The 13,807-nt window shown below is 42.4% G+C and overlaps 1 protein-coding gene across 1 annotated transcript; it reads left to right on the plus strand.

The window, feature by feature from the left end:
- The first annotated feature begins 2,396 nt into the window (after positions 1-2,396).
- LOC104078129 (sperm-associated antigen 17-like) lies at positions 2,397-9,299 on the plus strand. The gene is made up of 5 exons (XM_009579655.1): positions 2,397-2,540; positions 3,024-3,193; positions 6,476-6,536; positions 7,801-7,945; positions 9,163-9,299. The coding sequence occupies exons 1-5, from the start codon at positions 2,397-2,399 to the stop codon at positions 9,297-9,299; spliced, it is 657 nt and encodes a 218-aa protein (XP_009577950.1).
- The last annotated feature ends 4,508 nt before the right edge of the window (positions 9,300-13,807 follow it).

Genomic DNA, 13,807 nt, shown 5'->3' on the forward strand with positions numbered 1-13,807 from the left:
AGCCCATCAATTCAGCCTGTCCAGGTCCCCAGTCCTCCCTGGGGCTTTATCAGACCCCCACTAATTCCCATATTTCCTCATTCTGCAATCACCAGAAGACCTGTGTTGAATTGTCTGTTAGCCCTTCATGGCTTATTGCTCAGTTAGCCAGAGAACAAGAAATGACTAATCACAAGATCCCTGTTGCCCAGTGGAGCAAAATGTCATATGCAGAAGTTACCTAGCCTCTCATGGTTATGTAGATAGCTTTCAAAGGCTGTCTAAAATAAAGTGCCAAATACTTTGTCATTTTTTTTCATGTGTTTATGAAAATGATGATGATCATTAAAAACACTTGTCACAGTATCCCATTATTTTCCCTTTAGCATCTGAATGTCTCAATACCATGAGTGATTCCTCACCTTCACCTAGCCTTCTGCTGCAGGCTCATTCCAAACAAAATGAAGGTTCTAGCAACACAACAGGTAAGCTGCCTTCCAGAATGTTGTTTGGAGCAGGTTAATAGCTATCTTCTTATAACTTTTGACAAAATATTTACAATAGCAATTTAAATCCACGTGTCTCTGTTCAGCATTCTGAATACATCTGAATGCAAGACTGGCAGAAATGGAGAGAGGTTTAAAACTAATGGGAGAGATTCCCCCCCTCACCCTAGGAGACTGCTATAACAATGGGGACTGTAGAACTGCAGACAAGAAGTAATTTCTCTACTAAAAAAAAATTGCACAAGCGAATTTTTCCTGCTCATTAAGGCCTGCAACAGAAGACTCTAGAACAGAGTTTACTGTGGTTAAATGGTGTTTGCCATTTAAACATCCCCATTCAGCTTTGCTTTCCTTGCTACATCTACTGTCATTCACTCTGTTTATGCGTCTGCTTGTGGTGACAGCCTTGGATGATCACCACTGGAGAGCCACCAGTCTGCTTTAATTAGCCCCAACCTTTGGCTCTCACATAATGCCACACCAGGCTGAGCTTTGGCAGTGCATACTTGCAAAATCTATCCTTGCATCCCATAGTTGCAGCTTCCCTTCTCCCCTTCCTTTCCCTTCCACACATACTGGTACCCTTTCTTAGTGGGGCTCTGAAAGAGCTTTTGCCTTCAAACTTACTAAATTTCCTCTGTTATTTATGCATAATCCATAGATCTCAGGGCAGATGTACTCATCTGTACTTCCAGAGCCACCCGGTAGGTGACAAAAGTAACAGCAGCTTGGGGGGGTGGGGGTGGAGGGAGAGATGCCAAAACTACGCTAACTTCTAATGTCAAGCATGAATTTTGCTTACCTTTAGGCAAAACAAGAAATGCTAATGTTTTTTTCATAATGGACATGCTTAGGTGTTTTTTTTTTTTATAAGCTCTGGTCCATTTGCTGTGTAGGTGGAGAAGCCCCTCTCTATTACCTGCATTTCTGTTGTCTGGAAATAAGGGGGGTAATCTACAGAAGACGCTATTCTCAAATAACATTTCTGCCTCCTCATGATGACTAACTGACCAGACTTGGCATTCCAGCTAGACAGTGCCTGCAGTCCAAACTGAGAAAAAACAATTCTCTTCAGTACAAAATATTGATTTAGAGGTTGACCCCTGGTGAGAAAACAGCCATGGTAATTGTCTTGTGTTTTCCCTTCAGAAGTTATCAGACTTTACAATACGCTAATTCTGTAATGTCACAATATGCTGTCAAGCTAAAGAAGCTGTATTTAGATCTAAGTTGCTCTGGCCATCCCTATGCTAAGTCTACCTACATTATACAGTGGAGCACATTTCAAAGATGACAAGGTAGCTAAGACCATCTTAAGCCCAGAATCAGAAGCATACAGGTCATGCATACGAATGAATTCTTGCATTCATGACAATAAATGTGGCTCAGAGACAGGGCTTCCTAATTGGTTGTGCTGGCAGAGCTGTACTGCTTTGGGGGCTGGACTGGAATTTGTTGTTATATGGACATACAGATTTGACTTGACCAGCCTGGGTATTTCTGCAGAACTGATCATTGTGCAGTGCAGGCAGGCCTTTGGAATAGTAATGTCCTCGATTTTTATTTTAGTGCTTGGGGTTTTGTACCTCCTCTTCTGTTTTTAATCACACTTTCACAGGTGTTTATATCTTCATTTCAAGTTTCCACCGAGATGCTTCCAACTAATTAGTTCTAGTAATTATAGTACAGCTTTATTTACTAGTTAAATTTTAATTACTTGCTACTATTAGGGGATTTCTTAATGCCTTTCTTGACCTCTTAAATAAAAATGAGACCAATTCTTCTGTCCTTGTGCTAATCAAATGCTTTCATAGAAAATAAAAGTCTTATTGAACAAGAACTTCAGGATTAGGCTGAATATAATGCTTTGGTTTTCGTGCTTTTGGAAATCTTTCCTTCCCAGACCTAAACATGGCTGCAAGATCACAAGAGACACACTTTCAACGTAAAGTTCAGAGTCTCCTGGTGAATGCTGCAGGACAGCCAAGAAAAGAGAAAGTGAAATTACCGTCATCCCTCCAGGGGAGACGACCAAACTCCATACCAAATAAAAAGGTAAAATAACATCTTTTTTGTTGATATTAATATCCTCTCAGTCATCTCTTTTGCATGAAATACTCATTCTGGAGCAATATCATAAGGTGTTTTGAATCTGTTACTGAAACAATAGCAGTGGTAATTTATGTGTAAGTTTACTGGCAATTATAAAAGCACCTTTCTTCTCAACTGCTAGGACATGCTCATATGCCAAAAGCAAAATTCTGCACCAGGCACCCACATGAAAGCTCTGATATCCAGAAGAGCTTCCCCCATTCCCCCTGATACATTTAAATGGCTTAATATGTCTGAAAACTCAAACCAGTATAAATTTGCAGACAATATTCAAAGTGCCTCTTCAGTTTTCCTCAAATTAGGGTGTTTTTTTGTAAGTCTTCAGGATAAGTGGACAGAGGTCAAATGTAGGTTAAATAACTCTGAACCTAATTTGATGGCCACCAACTTTATCTATTGTCTAATATTTTAATTCTTTTTGCAAAGATAGAAGATCCTGTCGCAGGAAAGGTCAACACATCTTCTCTTGCAACAACAAGACAGCATCTTAGTGGCTTCCATCTCATTCCACCCAGAGTGATGCTTGGAGTACTAAAGGAGGGCTGCACCTATGCAGCCACTGTGATCCTGAAGAATGTTGGTGTGAACTTCTCAAGGTTAGTTTGAATTCTTAGTACCTTGGTTTTCAACTGTCCAAATATGCATTGCTTGTTAATTGTCAACCTTCTGATCTGATTAACATGAGATAACCAATGGTATTTTTATATTTGGAATAATTTAATAATGACTGACAAGATATAGGAGAGAAGACAATATTAGAAATACTTCAGCATTATTTGCATATTAGTGTTATTAGGAAGATGGAAACCAGTAAGGAACAGCAGGTCCTGTATGCATAGTCCTAGCCCATCGCAGATTATTTACTGGTCTTATTGAACTTCTCAGGTTCAGGGACCAAACTCCTTTACTCCAACCAGTATTACATTAGGCTTTGAGAAATACCGCTGGATGCTGCCAGTCAGACAATCTAAATGGGCACAGCTGTATTCAGGCAGCAGTGTCTTTAGCTGCACTGAAAAACAGCTTCAGTAACGACACTGGAAACAAGCAGAGGACAAGGATGAAATAAAGCATTTATTTATGTACACTGGAAACAAGCAGAGGACAAGGATGAAATAAAGCATTTATTTATGTACACGTTTCCCTTAGTGTCACCCCTGTCAGTGTGTGGGACAAGATAGCACCACACTGTGTTCCAATGTGGTGAGCATAAGTAAGTCCATTTCTAGGTCTGCAGTCCAGCAGATTGTCTCTTGCACTGCACGACAATCACAAGAAATTATCAGATTTACCCACCCGCAGTTTAGAGAATATATAAATTCAGTAAGAAAAAGCTTGTGACTGCTCTTTCTTCTGTGCTTGAATTCTGCTTTTGAGTCACTGCACGTATGTTCATTCAGTCACTCCTGCACCAGCACAGCTTCAGTGGTTTTACTTTAGCAATATTCAGGCATGTGTGCTTATGACCCCCGTCCTCCCAGGTGCCACATGTCATGGAAAAGAGAGCAAAGCATATTTCTCCCACTCAGTTTGCTCAAGTGCATTTACCTTAGCTGTGCTATATGTACCTTGCTTTTTAGCTTAAAGGAGAGCCTGCAACAACAGTCACTAAGTCCTTACAGCTTCTGGGCTTCCACCTAATGTTTGTCACTTCAAAATAGCTTCATTTAAATGGTTATAATCCCACCAGATGGAATTGCAGTCTTGGTGGGAAGCTTTCATTTCAGATGGCCCAAAAGCCCCAAAGCCAAAACCAAACTTTTTTTATTCCTGTGTTCTAAGATAGCTATTCCCACCAATGTCAGCTTCTCACTCCCACCTATCCTCAATTACCTCCTGCAGGTGGAGAGCGTCTTAGTTTATTTAGCAGTTAAATGAAAGCTGCTATTTAGGCCAATCTCATCCATTTGTCCTAATGGACAGTTATATACTGTTCTCTCAGAAACTTAGACTAAGCCAGGCTTGGACCACTCCTGTTATATGGGCCTTTTTTCTGCTAGACTGACAGATCCCAGGAGAGGGAGGCTAACTGAAAGCATGGAAATAAATGTCCTACTGTCATCTTGGTCTAGGTCATTAAAAAGGTGGTTCCTCTTCTTGGTACTGGTGATAAATAGTCTTTGGTTTTTCCTGCAACATTAGCACTGGTTAAGTAAGGAGGGCATTAAACATTCTTGGGCTTGAGTGTGCAAGTCTCATGGCCCTGATGTGCTGCAGCTTCTGGATGCTGTTTCTTTGGAGTGCTCTTCAGATGAGCAAGCGCCTGCCAAACTTCCCTTTTCTGGATGCAGGTGACCTACAGTCTGATGGCCTCTTTAAAAAGAGAGTTGAGAAAGGCGTCACAGCAGCACTACCTCAGCAGTCACAGCATCCCTTTACTATGGTACCACAGTGCTGGAATGAAATAAACATAAACATTTATGTCTGACATTTGTTGTTCCTCCTCGAGTAGCTAATTATTATCAAAAGAGGAGCTCACAGAAGACTTACCCTGCTGGGATCATCATGATCTCTTGTGAGTACTCGGCCAACTAGGCACTCTAGAAATCTGTGCAAGACCAGCTGAGAGACTACGATACAGCTTCTTCCCTCAGGATGGATGGCAGAGATAATTTTTTTTTTTTTTTTAAATCAGCCTAATTAGATATGGCTTCAAAATTCTTTAACGCACATTTAAGCGTCATGGTGCAGGCCAGGAAAAATCAGCAGATCAGCTCAAGATATTCAAATTGTTGTTTTTTTTTTTTTTTTCATTTTTTTTTCATGCCAGGGCACTATATGTAGACAGTCAAGGTAAATACCACCATGATCCTGATAAATCTAGCTTATCTTTTAAGCCTTTTACTAGATGCTTTGAGAGAAGAGCTAAGTGACTGGCTGCTGAATGACAGCAGAACATGCTGAGGACAGAGGTAGGGCCAATGGTGGGTAATTCTGAGCCATGTCTGCCTCATGCTGAAGCCAAAACTTTTCCGTGACAGGGTCAGCAGTTAACTATGTGCCTTCCAAACTGTCCATACCATAACCTGAACACATTGGGACATCCTGACAAAAATCAAGTCCAGTTTCTCGTAACAGCCAGCACTCCAGAGAAAGTGCAGGAATTCTTACAGCCAGTTTATAATTCTGCCAGAGCTTTCCATAAGATGGAGCCATATACTAGGAATGCTCTTCTACTGCCTTTCCTTTAACAGCTTTTGATACAAGTGCATGCTGGTAACTCTTCTTCAGGTGGAAGTGAAAATCATAGGATTAAGTCCAGAGCCGTGCAAAAGTAGAGGTCATATCTGCTCTAATGATCTTTAGAGATCTTAACAGTGGAAGTTGCATGCAGAAAAAGACTGCACAGATGTGAAACAATCAGTGAGAAATGACGAAGTGAAACTACTGCCTTAGCGGGTGCCATGAAATTGAAAAAGAATTATTTACACAAAATTTATACCAGTATCATGCCTTCTGCAGTAGAATCATAGCAAAGAACATTAAATAAAGATCGTTAAAGACTTCTGGGTGTGCGACCCACAGGTGTTTGCCAAAAAGATGTAATTTGTACTTCAGCTTCCTTTGAGTATGCAAGCTGAGAATGCTGATGTTTCGCATTCTGTTGTAAGGACCAGGCAGTATAACGAGCTCTTTTAAGACTTATTTTGGCCCATTAATCTGCTCCTTTGTTTTTTTTGTTAGAACCCTGAGTCTTGGCTAGAAGCCCAGGAATACCGCTGTAGCCCAGGTTGTACAATGTGACAGGAAGAATGAGCTAAAAAATTCTGCTGTCGTTTGCACAGGCAGAGGAAGAGCAGACGGCCTGCTTCCCAGCAGTACCCTTCTGCCTGCCTGAAACAGTTTCTGGCAAACTAATTCTCTTCTCTTTCTGACAGGTTTCGGGTGAAGCAACCACCTCCACACACAGGGCTGAGAGTGATGTACACACCAGGACCTGTAGGTTACACAGATGATCTTTTGGGTTTTTTGCTAGACTCAGCTGGCCCTCAAGGCCATCTGAGGGTCCTCTCACACCAGCTGTCTGGGAATAGAGCCAGCAGGGTACATAATTTGTTTAAAGTTATTTGAAGTGCTGCTGCCTTCCGCTGTCCCTCTGCTGCCTTCAATCAAGCACCCCGTGCACTCCAAGTCTCCGAGCCTGCACCAGAATGCAGAGGGGTAAACATGTTAAGTTCAGTGGAAAGCAGCAGGTCAAGCACTGAGGTTAAAGAGAGCTGTTTTGAAGCAAATGGGATATTCTGCCACTACCCATCATTTAGGGTATTTGTTATATCTGCTCTGTCTTACGCCTAGACTTTATCTCCTCTCCTGATACCTTCAAGAGCTAAACCTAGTAAACTCTTGCCTCAACCATTTCTTCTCCTGCTTGCAACTATTCTCCACCTTAAGTCTTTTATCTAGCAAAGCACCACAGCATATGAAATTGTCCCATTAAGTAGGAAGCTCTCATGCTTCCTGCTTTTTTTCAGTCTCTCTCTTCACCTGTGTCTCGTATCTGAACAAATCTTGTGCTGGCCAGTACCCCCACAGTATCCAGGTAATACCAGGCAATATCCTTGCCAATGCTTTTACAGGCATGGAATCAAGAAGCAATGACTTGTGCAAGGAGGCAGTGCCAGAATGCAAGTTAAACCTCCTAGTCCAGAGCCCCAGCCAAAACCCAGCACTTAGAATGGCTGGAATCATTTCCATTCTCTTTTCCTCTCCACACATCTATCCCTTTTTTATTTCCCTTTTCTCCCTACCTCTTTGTTCTTTTTAGACTAGACTAGACCAGACCAGTTGGAAGGGACCTACAACAATCATCTAGTCCAACTGCCTGACCACTTCAGGGCTGACCAAAAGTTAAAGCATGTTATTAATGCACTGACAGGCATGGGGCATTGACCACCACTCTTCTTGATTCTCTCCCAACTGTCCCAATTCCCCTTTTCCCTCTGGAGCCTAAAAGGAAATTTAAGGGAAAAAATGCAAACACCTGGCAGTTTTCTTCTAAACTGCAATGTGAAGAGACACTGTTTTGGACAGACCTTTCTAGTGAAACAGATACTGCAAGCACAATCGTGTGCTGGGCACTAAGTCTTTCATTTCATCAGACAATGCAGAACAGGAACCAGCTGCAAGCACTGCTGGACGGGATTATATATGAAACATGCACCTTACCTTACCTTACCTGTGAGTAATCCTCTGTCTTTCCTAGGTGGCAGCAGGCTTGCAGGTTGAACTGGAGATAGAGATTTTTGCCATGGTAATTGGAGGGGAAGATACTGGTGGCCTTGAAGAAATTTCCCATGATATTGAAATATTAACAGAAACAGAGACTCTTCTCCTGCCTGTGCGAGCAAATATCCTTTGTTGTCTTCCTTCCCACAGACACCTTCTAGCATCAACCCTGGGGACCATCCGCCCGTCAGGAGCCTTAAGCTCATTTCCAGTGGAGGCTGCTGAGGTAGCAAGCTTTACTGTCCTTTTCAGAAACACACAAATGGGTGTTTTCAAAAGCACAACAAATTAACAATTTAAGATTCTGACCCCAAAAGCAATTTACATCAGAGTAACAAGGTTTTGAAAAGTGGGGAAAGGAAGAATGGTAAGCCCAGAAAGATGTGGCTTTTAAAGAATAAATGAAAAGAATAGGAACGCTTTCCCACCACCCCTAATAGAAATAACATTTTTGAATCTATGATAGCATCTGACGGTACAGCCTCATGAGCAACAAAATCATATATCATCCCGGACACTAAACAGACAAATGACACAATCCCTGTGTCAGCAGAGATGCAAGCACAGAAGTGCATGAATGCTGTCAGAAGTTAGCCCAGTGTGGGTTCAATGGGCTTTTCTGTTGTTTAATTGAGGACAGAGGTAGAGTAAAAGAAAATAACCAAGTCAAGAACTATTATTTCCTTTTCCTTGTGCTCCAGAAACTACAATTATTTTTTAGATAAAATTACAGGCTCATTTTTTAAGGGCAAGTTTGGAAGAAAGGATGAAGTTCTGTTTCACTTTTAATCAAATTTACACTTAAAAGCGTGGGAGAAGAGGTCTTCTGGAAACGTATAAAAGAAATAGCAAGGCAAGGTGCATCCAAACACTTTCCAGAAACTCCACTCCTGCTAAGGGCCACCCTTACCAAAGAAAGGAGAACTTCAGGATCCTCTGAGACTGACCAGAGTACTAACTAACAGCAACTCCATTGAGGCATTATATGCTCTGGAACCGACACTGAAGCTCCCCAAATTTACTTCATAGTGATCCAAAGAAGTCTTTCATGCCCATTATTGTGGAGCTGAGCTAGACAGGACTGGTGGCACAGCAGCAAAAACAGTTCCTGCTCTGTTCCCACTCACCCGGCCCTCAGACACACAGTTGCAGACCAGCCTCCAAAACACGTGCCCTTCCCCAATATTTTACCTGATCTTTAATCTTTGAGCTGAGGACAGTAGTCCAGATTCAATTTGTTTCACAGCCTTATTTCCAGAATTCATTCCAGCCTCCACACATATTTTTTTTAGTTATATAAATGTACAGAAACAGTTAGATCCTTAACGTGATATTCCACCTGTGTTAACCAATGACATTTATGAGTGCCGCCCACAAGGATACCCCGAGGGTGGGATGGCAGCAACAGTCCGGGCAGTTCCTACAAGCCCCAAGCCACGGTTCCGGATTACACTACCCCGAAAGCTTTCTAGTTAGTGTAAGTACTGCATGCAGTGATACTGGCTGTAAATTAAATCAGTTGGTTTACCTCCTCTTGGCTTCTGATCTGTATCAAACAACCTCATGCAACTGACAGCAAAGCTGTCATGCACACATCACACACACACACACACGATGACCGGAGACAAGAAAAGGGAAGCACTGGATGACATTAACCAAAGGACTCGCTGCAAGAGATTTACAGGTTATTGCAACTGCTCACGTCAGTGGAGGCGCTCACAGCAGAGCCTCCCCAGTCCTGTCCCAAATCCTCCACTTAACTGTCTCCACATTAAACAAGTCATTGAGCCACCCGGCAGCAGAAGGCTGGATTTATTGCATTTAAGCCCTAATAAATCAGCCTCTCTTTAACACTCTTCACTTTCTAAAACCAAGTCTTACTGCTGACCCTTTGACACTGACAGCAAGTCTAATAAGGGACAGGAGTCTTACAGATAGACAGGGCAACCTTAACATAAGTTCAAGCACACACAACCCTCTGCACACATTGTTTCATATAGCACATTTCTGTAACCTTAAAGAATCAGACTCTACACAGAGAATGGGTAAGTCTTCGCTGCCAACAAGAAAGCCTTATTGGGAATTTCTCCTCAAACCACCAGCCAACGTGTTTAACATTAGGCTGGTGTTTTATCTCACCCACATCGACTCAGGTGCTCTACAATACAATCGATGATGACAGTTCATAAACAGGAACCCTATGGATGTTTCTTCTCTCCTCAGCTCAAAAGTCCCCATTTGCCTCATATGTGTAACACTGACATAATCTTTTTCTTTCAACTTTAACATCTGTAAATCTGCCACGTTATCTAATAAGTCAGTAAAGAAATTCCAGCTGTATCTCATTTCCTCTCCTCTGGAGAAAAAGAAAAGCGACCACATCAGTCAGTTCTCAAAAGAAATGTAGCAGAGAGACATGCACCTCTGACTGCTGCATCTGCTCCAGGACTGCCCAGAGTACTTCAAACATAGCTTTTTTTCCTGTTTAAATATCTTCTTACCTTTTCCAGTGTAGAATTTTACCCCCAGAGTAACAGACAATTATAGTCTAGAAGAACAGAGAATTTAATGCCTTCCAGCTTCGGGGCTTACAACCTGGAGCTCATCAGTGAAGGCAATTTAGACAAACTTCTCTCACTTTGTGTTGAACTGGAAAAGAAGTACTCACACAGTCGGTTCACATTTCAGTGAGACACCCCGCTGTCCCAACTCGGTCCACTACAGCCCTGCACTAAGATACTGTTGGATCATTTCTGTACACTGGGTATACGCCAGTCGATTTTTTTCCTGCCAAGTCTTAAGTCCTGGAAATGCTGATCAGTGTCATCTCCCACTAAAAGCTCCAGGTGGAGAGAAATTAACTACATGGTATTCTCCTCCCACATGGCTAATCCAGCTAATGATGGAGACTGCTTTCCTAGTTGCCATCACCATAGTAAAATTTCCCTTCTGTTCTGACAAAGTCTTTTTGTGACTTGATTGATAATTCCTACTGAAGCTGGCTACAGCCACCCCATGCTACCCAAGCAACTGTACCAAATGCTTCTTTGAACATTCCTCCCCACAAAATCTCCTGGACTCAAAACCGTGTCCATCTCATACATGTCAAGAAACTCTGGACTGGTTGGTTTAGTCTCACAAAACATGAAACACTGACACTCCTAAGTTAAGTCCTGTATTTGGTTAAATAGTCCTGTTCAGCCATCCAGAATAGAAATAGTTGAGTCTTTGCAGGGGCACATGACAACTTTTAAAGTTTGTATCACCTTTCCAAGGTGATTATCACCAGAGCCAGTGATTCTCTCCATTGATACCTAGAAACTTCCCTGCAATATTAGGATTGATCACAAATTTGCCACACCTCCTAGCAGAGACCAACAAGCAAAAAATCATTGATGAAGCATCACCTGACTGAACTTAGTCATATCTCATTTATATTTTCTTAGTTATTTCTCATTTATATTTAAAACATTTCACAAAGATTCTCTTAACATACTCAAAATTAAATACTGCATAGAAAGCTGCCCATGAAAGCCTTCAGTATTCCTAAGTAGACTCACCCTCCTGAACTCATGGTCATTTTTATTCCACTCAATTTGTGAAATAAAACAAACTCTTTATCTAGTTGAAGCCCGTGTGAGAACCCTTCCTCATGTTGTTCCCTTCCAACAGCAAGAGTAGGGGCCAGTTCTACTGAAGCCAGTCCGTAGCAATCACAGTGCTCACACAACACTTGCAAAGAATCTGGACAGAATTACTGGGTTTGCTTCAACAACTGTACAAAGGTAGAGTTGGGGTTTGGTTTTTTTTCCTTTCCTCTTATGTTAATTTTCCCTCCTCTTTCACTGCAGGTCAGAGCCCTAGAAGAATAACATGAAGATCAGCAATACTGAAATACCCGCATTTTAGTCCAATGTTATGGAAACATCCCAGTGTAGACTTCTTCATTTATTTAATCAGATTAACGTGAATAAATATTTTGTCTGTCCCCTATTAATGGAAAAGGTGGTCCAAAAGTTGCACAGACTTCTGACATGGCTGTCTGAAATGCAAACAGTGGAAAGATTACTGTATTTCAACCCCAGTGTTTGATACTTCGCACTTCAGAAGTGCACTGAATGGTTCCTGATACGTTTATTCTGTTTTTAAAAGGGGTTAGGTTTCTATAACCCGAGCTGAGGCACCTGAAATCTTTCTTAAGTACTGAGCATGCAGCAGGTTTCACTGAAGTCAACTGTGATTCTTCAAGAAAGAGCTGCTGATCTGCTCTGGTCTTCCAGTTCCTAAGTTCCTGCTTGCTTTCACAATCATAGGTTTAACTATCTGTGTGTTCACCTACCTTTAATTAGCTGCAGACATCAGATGGGGATTATGAGTACACACAGTTATACTTGACAGAGCGGGATTGACAGAGGGGGATTCTGCTTATATCCTCTTGTTCACTATCAGACATGATCATCTTCAAATGCTCATCTGCACATCTCTCTTCATAGTGGAAGACTGAGCCACTTAGAGATGGCCTTTTTCCCTGCTTTGTTCCTACCTACACAGTAGTGACTAAAAGAAATATCTCAGTCTCTTTGTAAGACACCATATTTGTATATCCAAGTGCAGTTCTGCTTTCTTTTTATGAATACATTTCCAATGAGGTGCTTTCCCATGCTTTGCTTTCCTGTGCTTCATCATTTTTCCAGTATGTGACATCCTGAGAGATGTGGAATTTCCTTGATGCATGCAGATGACTTGTTCTCTCAACACTTTACAGTGACTGAGAATCCCATGATTGGGGATTAAATAATAGCTTTCATAGTGTGAAATATGAATGTCAGTTTTGGACTCTCCATCCACGCTGTTAAGTGAGGCACATATTCTAACGATACACATTTTAAGTTGGCCCTGTATTTGCAAGTGCTTTCCTGCTCAGGTTTGTCAGTCCAGGGAATTTCACCTAAGAAAGGGTAAGTTGAGGTACCCAAGGATATCAGAATTCTGGTGTATCAGTGGATTGTTGGCACAGGACAGACCTCTTCCACTTAAAGCATATGCTGAGCTCCCTCAGTAGCCGTTTGAGTACTGCATTGGTGTTTTCCACTGCCCCACCAGACATGACTAGTTGTCCATCAGCTCAGATTTGACCTATTAACCAAGGCTGAAGCCAGCTAAGGAAGGTGCCGAAACAGATACCCAGCTGTGGACGTAGTTTTAAGCCCTACCCACAGGTGAGAAAACCACAAGCAGCAGTGCCAAACTTGATCCAGCATTCTCCAACACCAATGATTTTGCTACTGACTGTGCTGATTTCTGCCTTGATGCTTTTCAGTTTTCTGTAGACACGGCCAAGAGTCCCACATCAGCCCCCCTGGTAGTGCATTCTGAGCACTGAAGCAAGCCACTATTGCTGGTACAGACTCGTCACAAGTGGTACAGATCAGAGAACTAGAGGGAAAGTTCAATGGGGAAGCCTGTGTCAGCACCTATGGAGAGAGGACAACCACTTTCCACCACCTCAAAGACTTCCTCTTCCAAGGATTCTTCCCAAATCCCAGTGACAGCAAAGAGACAAAGGTGAAGGAATGAACATGAACATGAGCCGGCAGTGTGCCCAGGTGGCCAAGAAGGCCAACGGCATCCTGGCCTGTATCAGAAATAGTGTGGCCAGCAGGACTCGGCAAGTGATCGTGCCCCTGTACTCGGCACTGGTGAGGCCGCACCTCGAATACTGTGTTCAGTTTTGGGCCCCTCACTACAAGAAGGACATTGAGGTGCTGGAGCGTGTCCAGAGAAGGGCAACGAAGCTGGTGAAGGGCCTGGAGAACAAGTCTTATGAGGAGCGGCTGAGGGAACTGGGACTGTTTAGCCTGGAGAAGAGGAGGCTGAGGGGAGACCTCGTCGTGCTCTACAACTACCTGAAAGGAGGTTGTAGCGAGGTGGGTGTCCGTCTCTTCTCCCAAGTAACAAGCGATAGGACGAGAGGAAATGGCCTC

Source organism: Fulmarus glacialis, unplaced genomic scaffold (genome assembly GCF_000690835.1).
Source record: "Fulmarus glacialis isolate BGI_N327 unplaced genomic scaffold, ASM69083v1 scaffold6046, whole genome shotgun sequence".
Taxonomy (NCBI): domain Eukaryota; kingdom Metazoa; phylum Chordata; class Aves; order Procellariiformes; family Procellariidae; genus Fulmarus; species Fulmarus glacialis.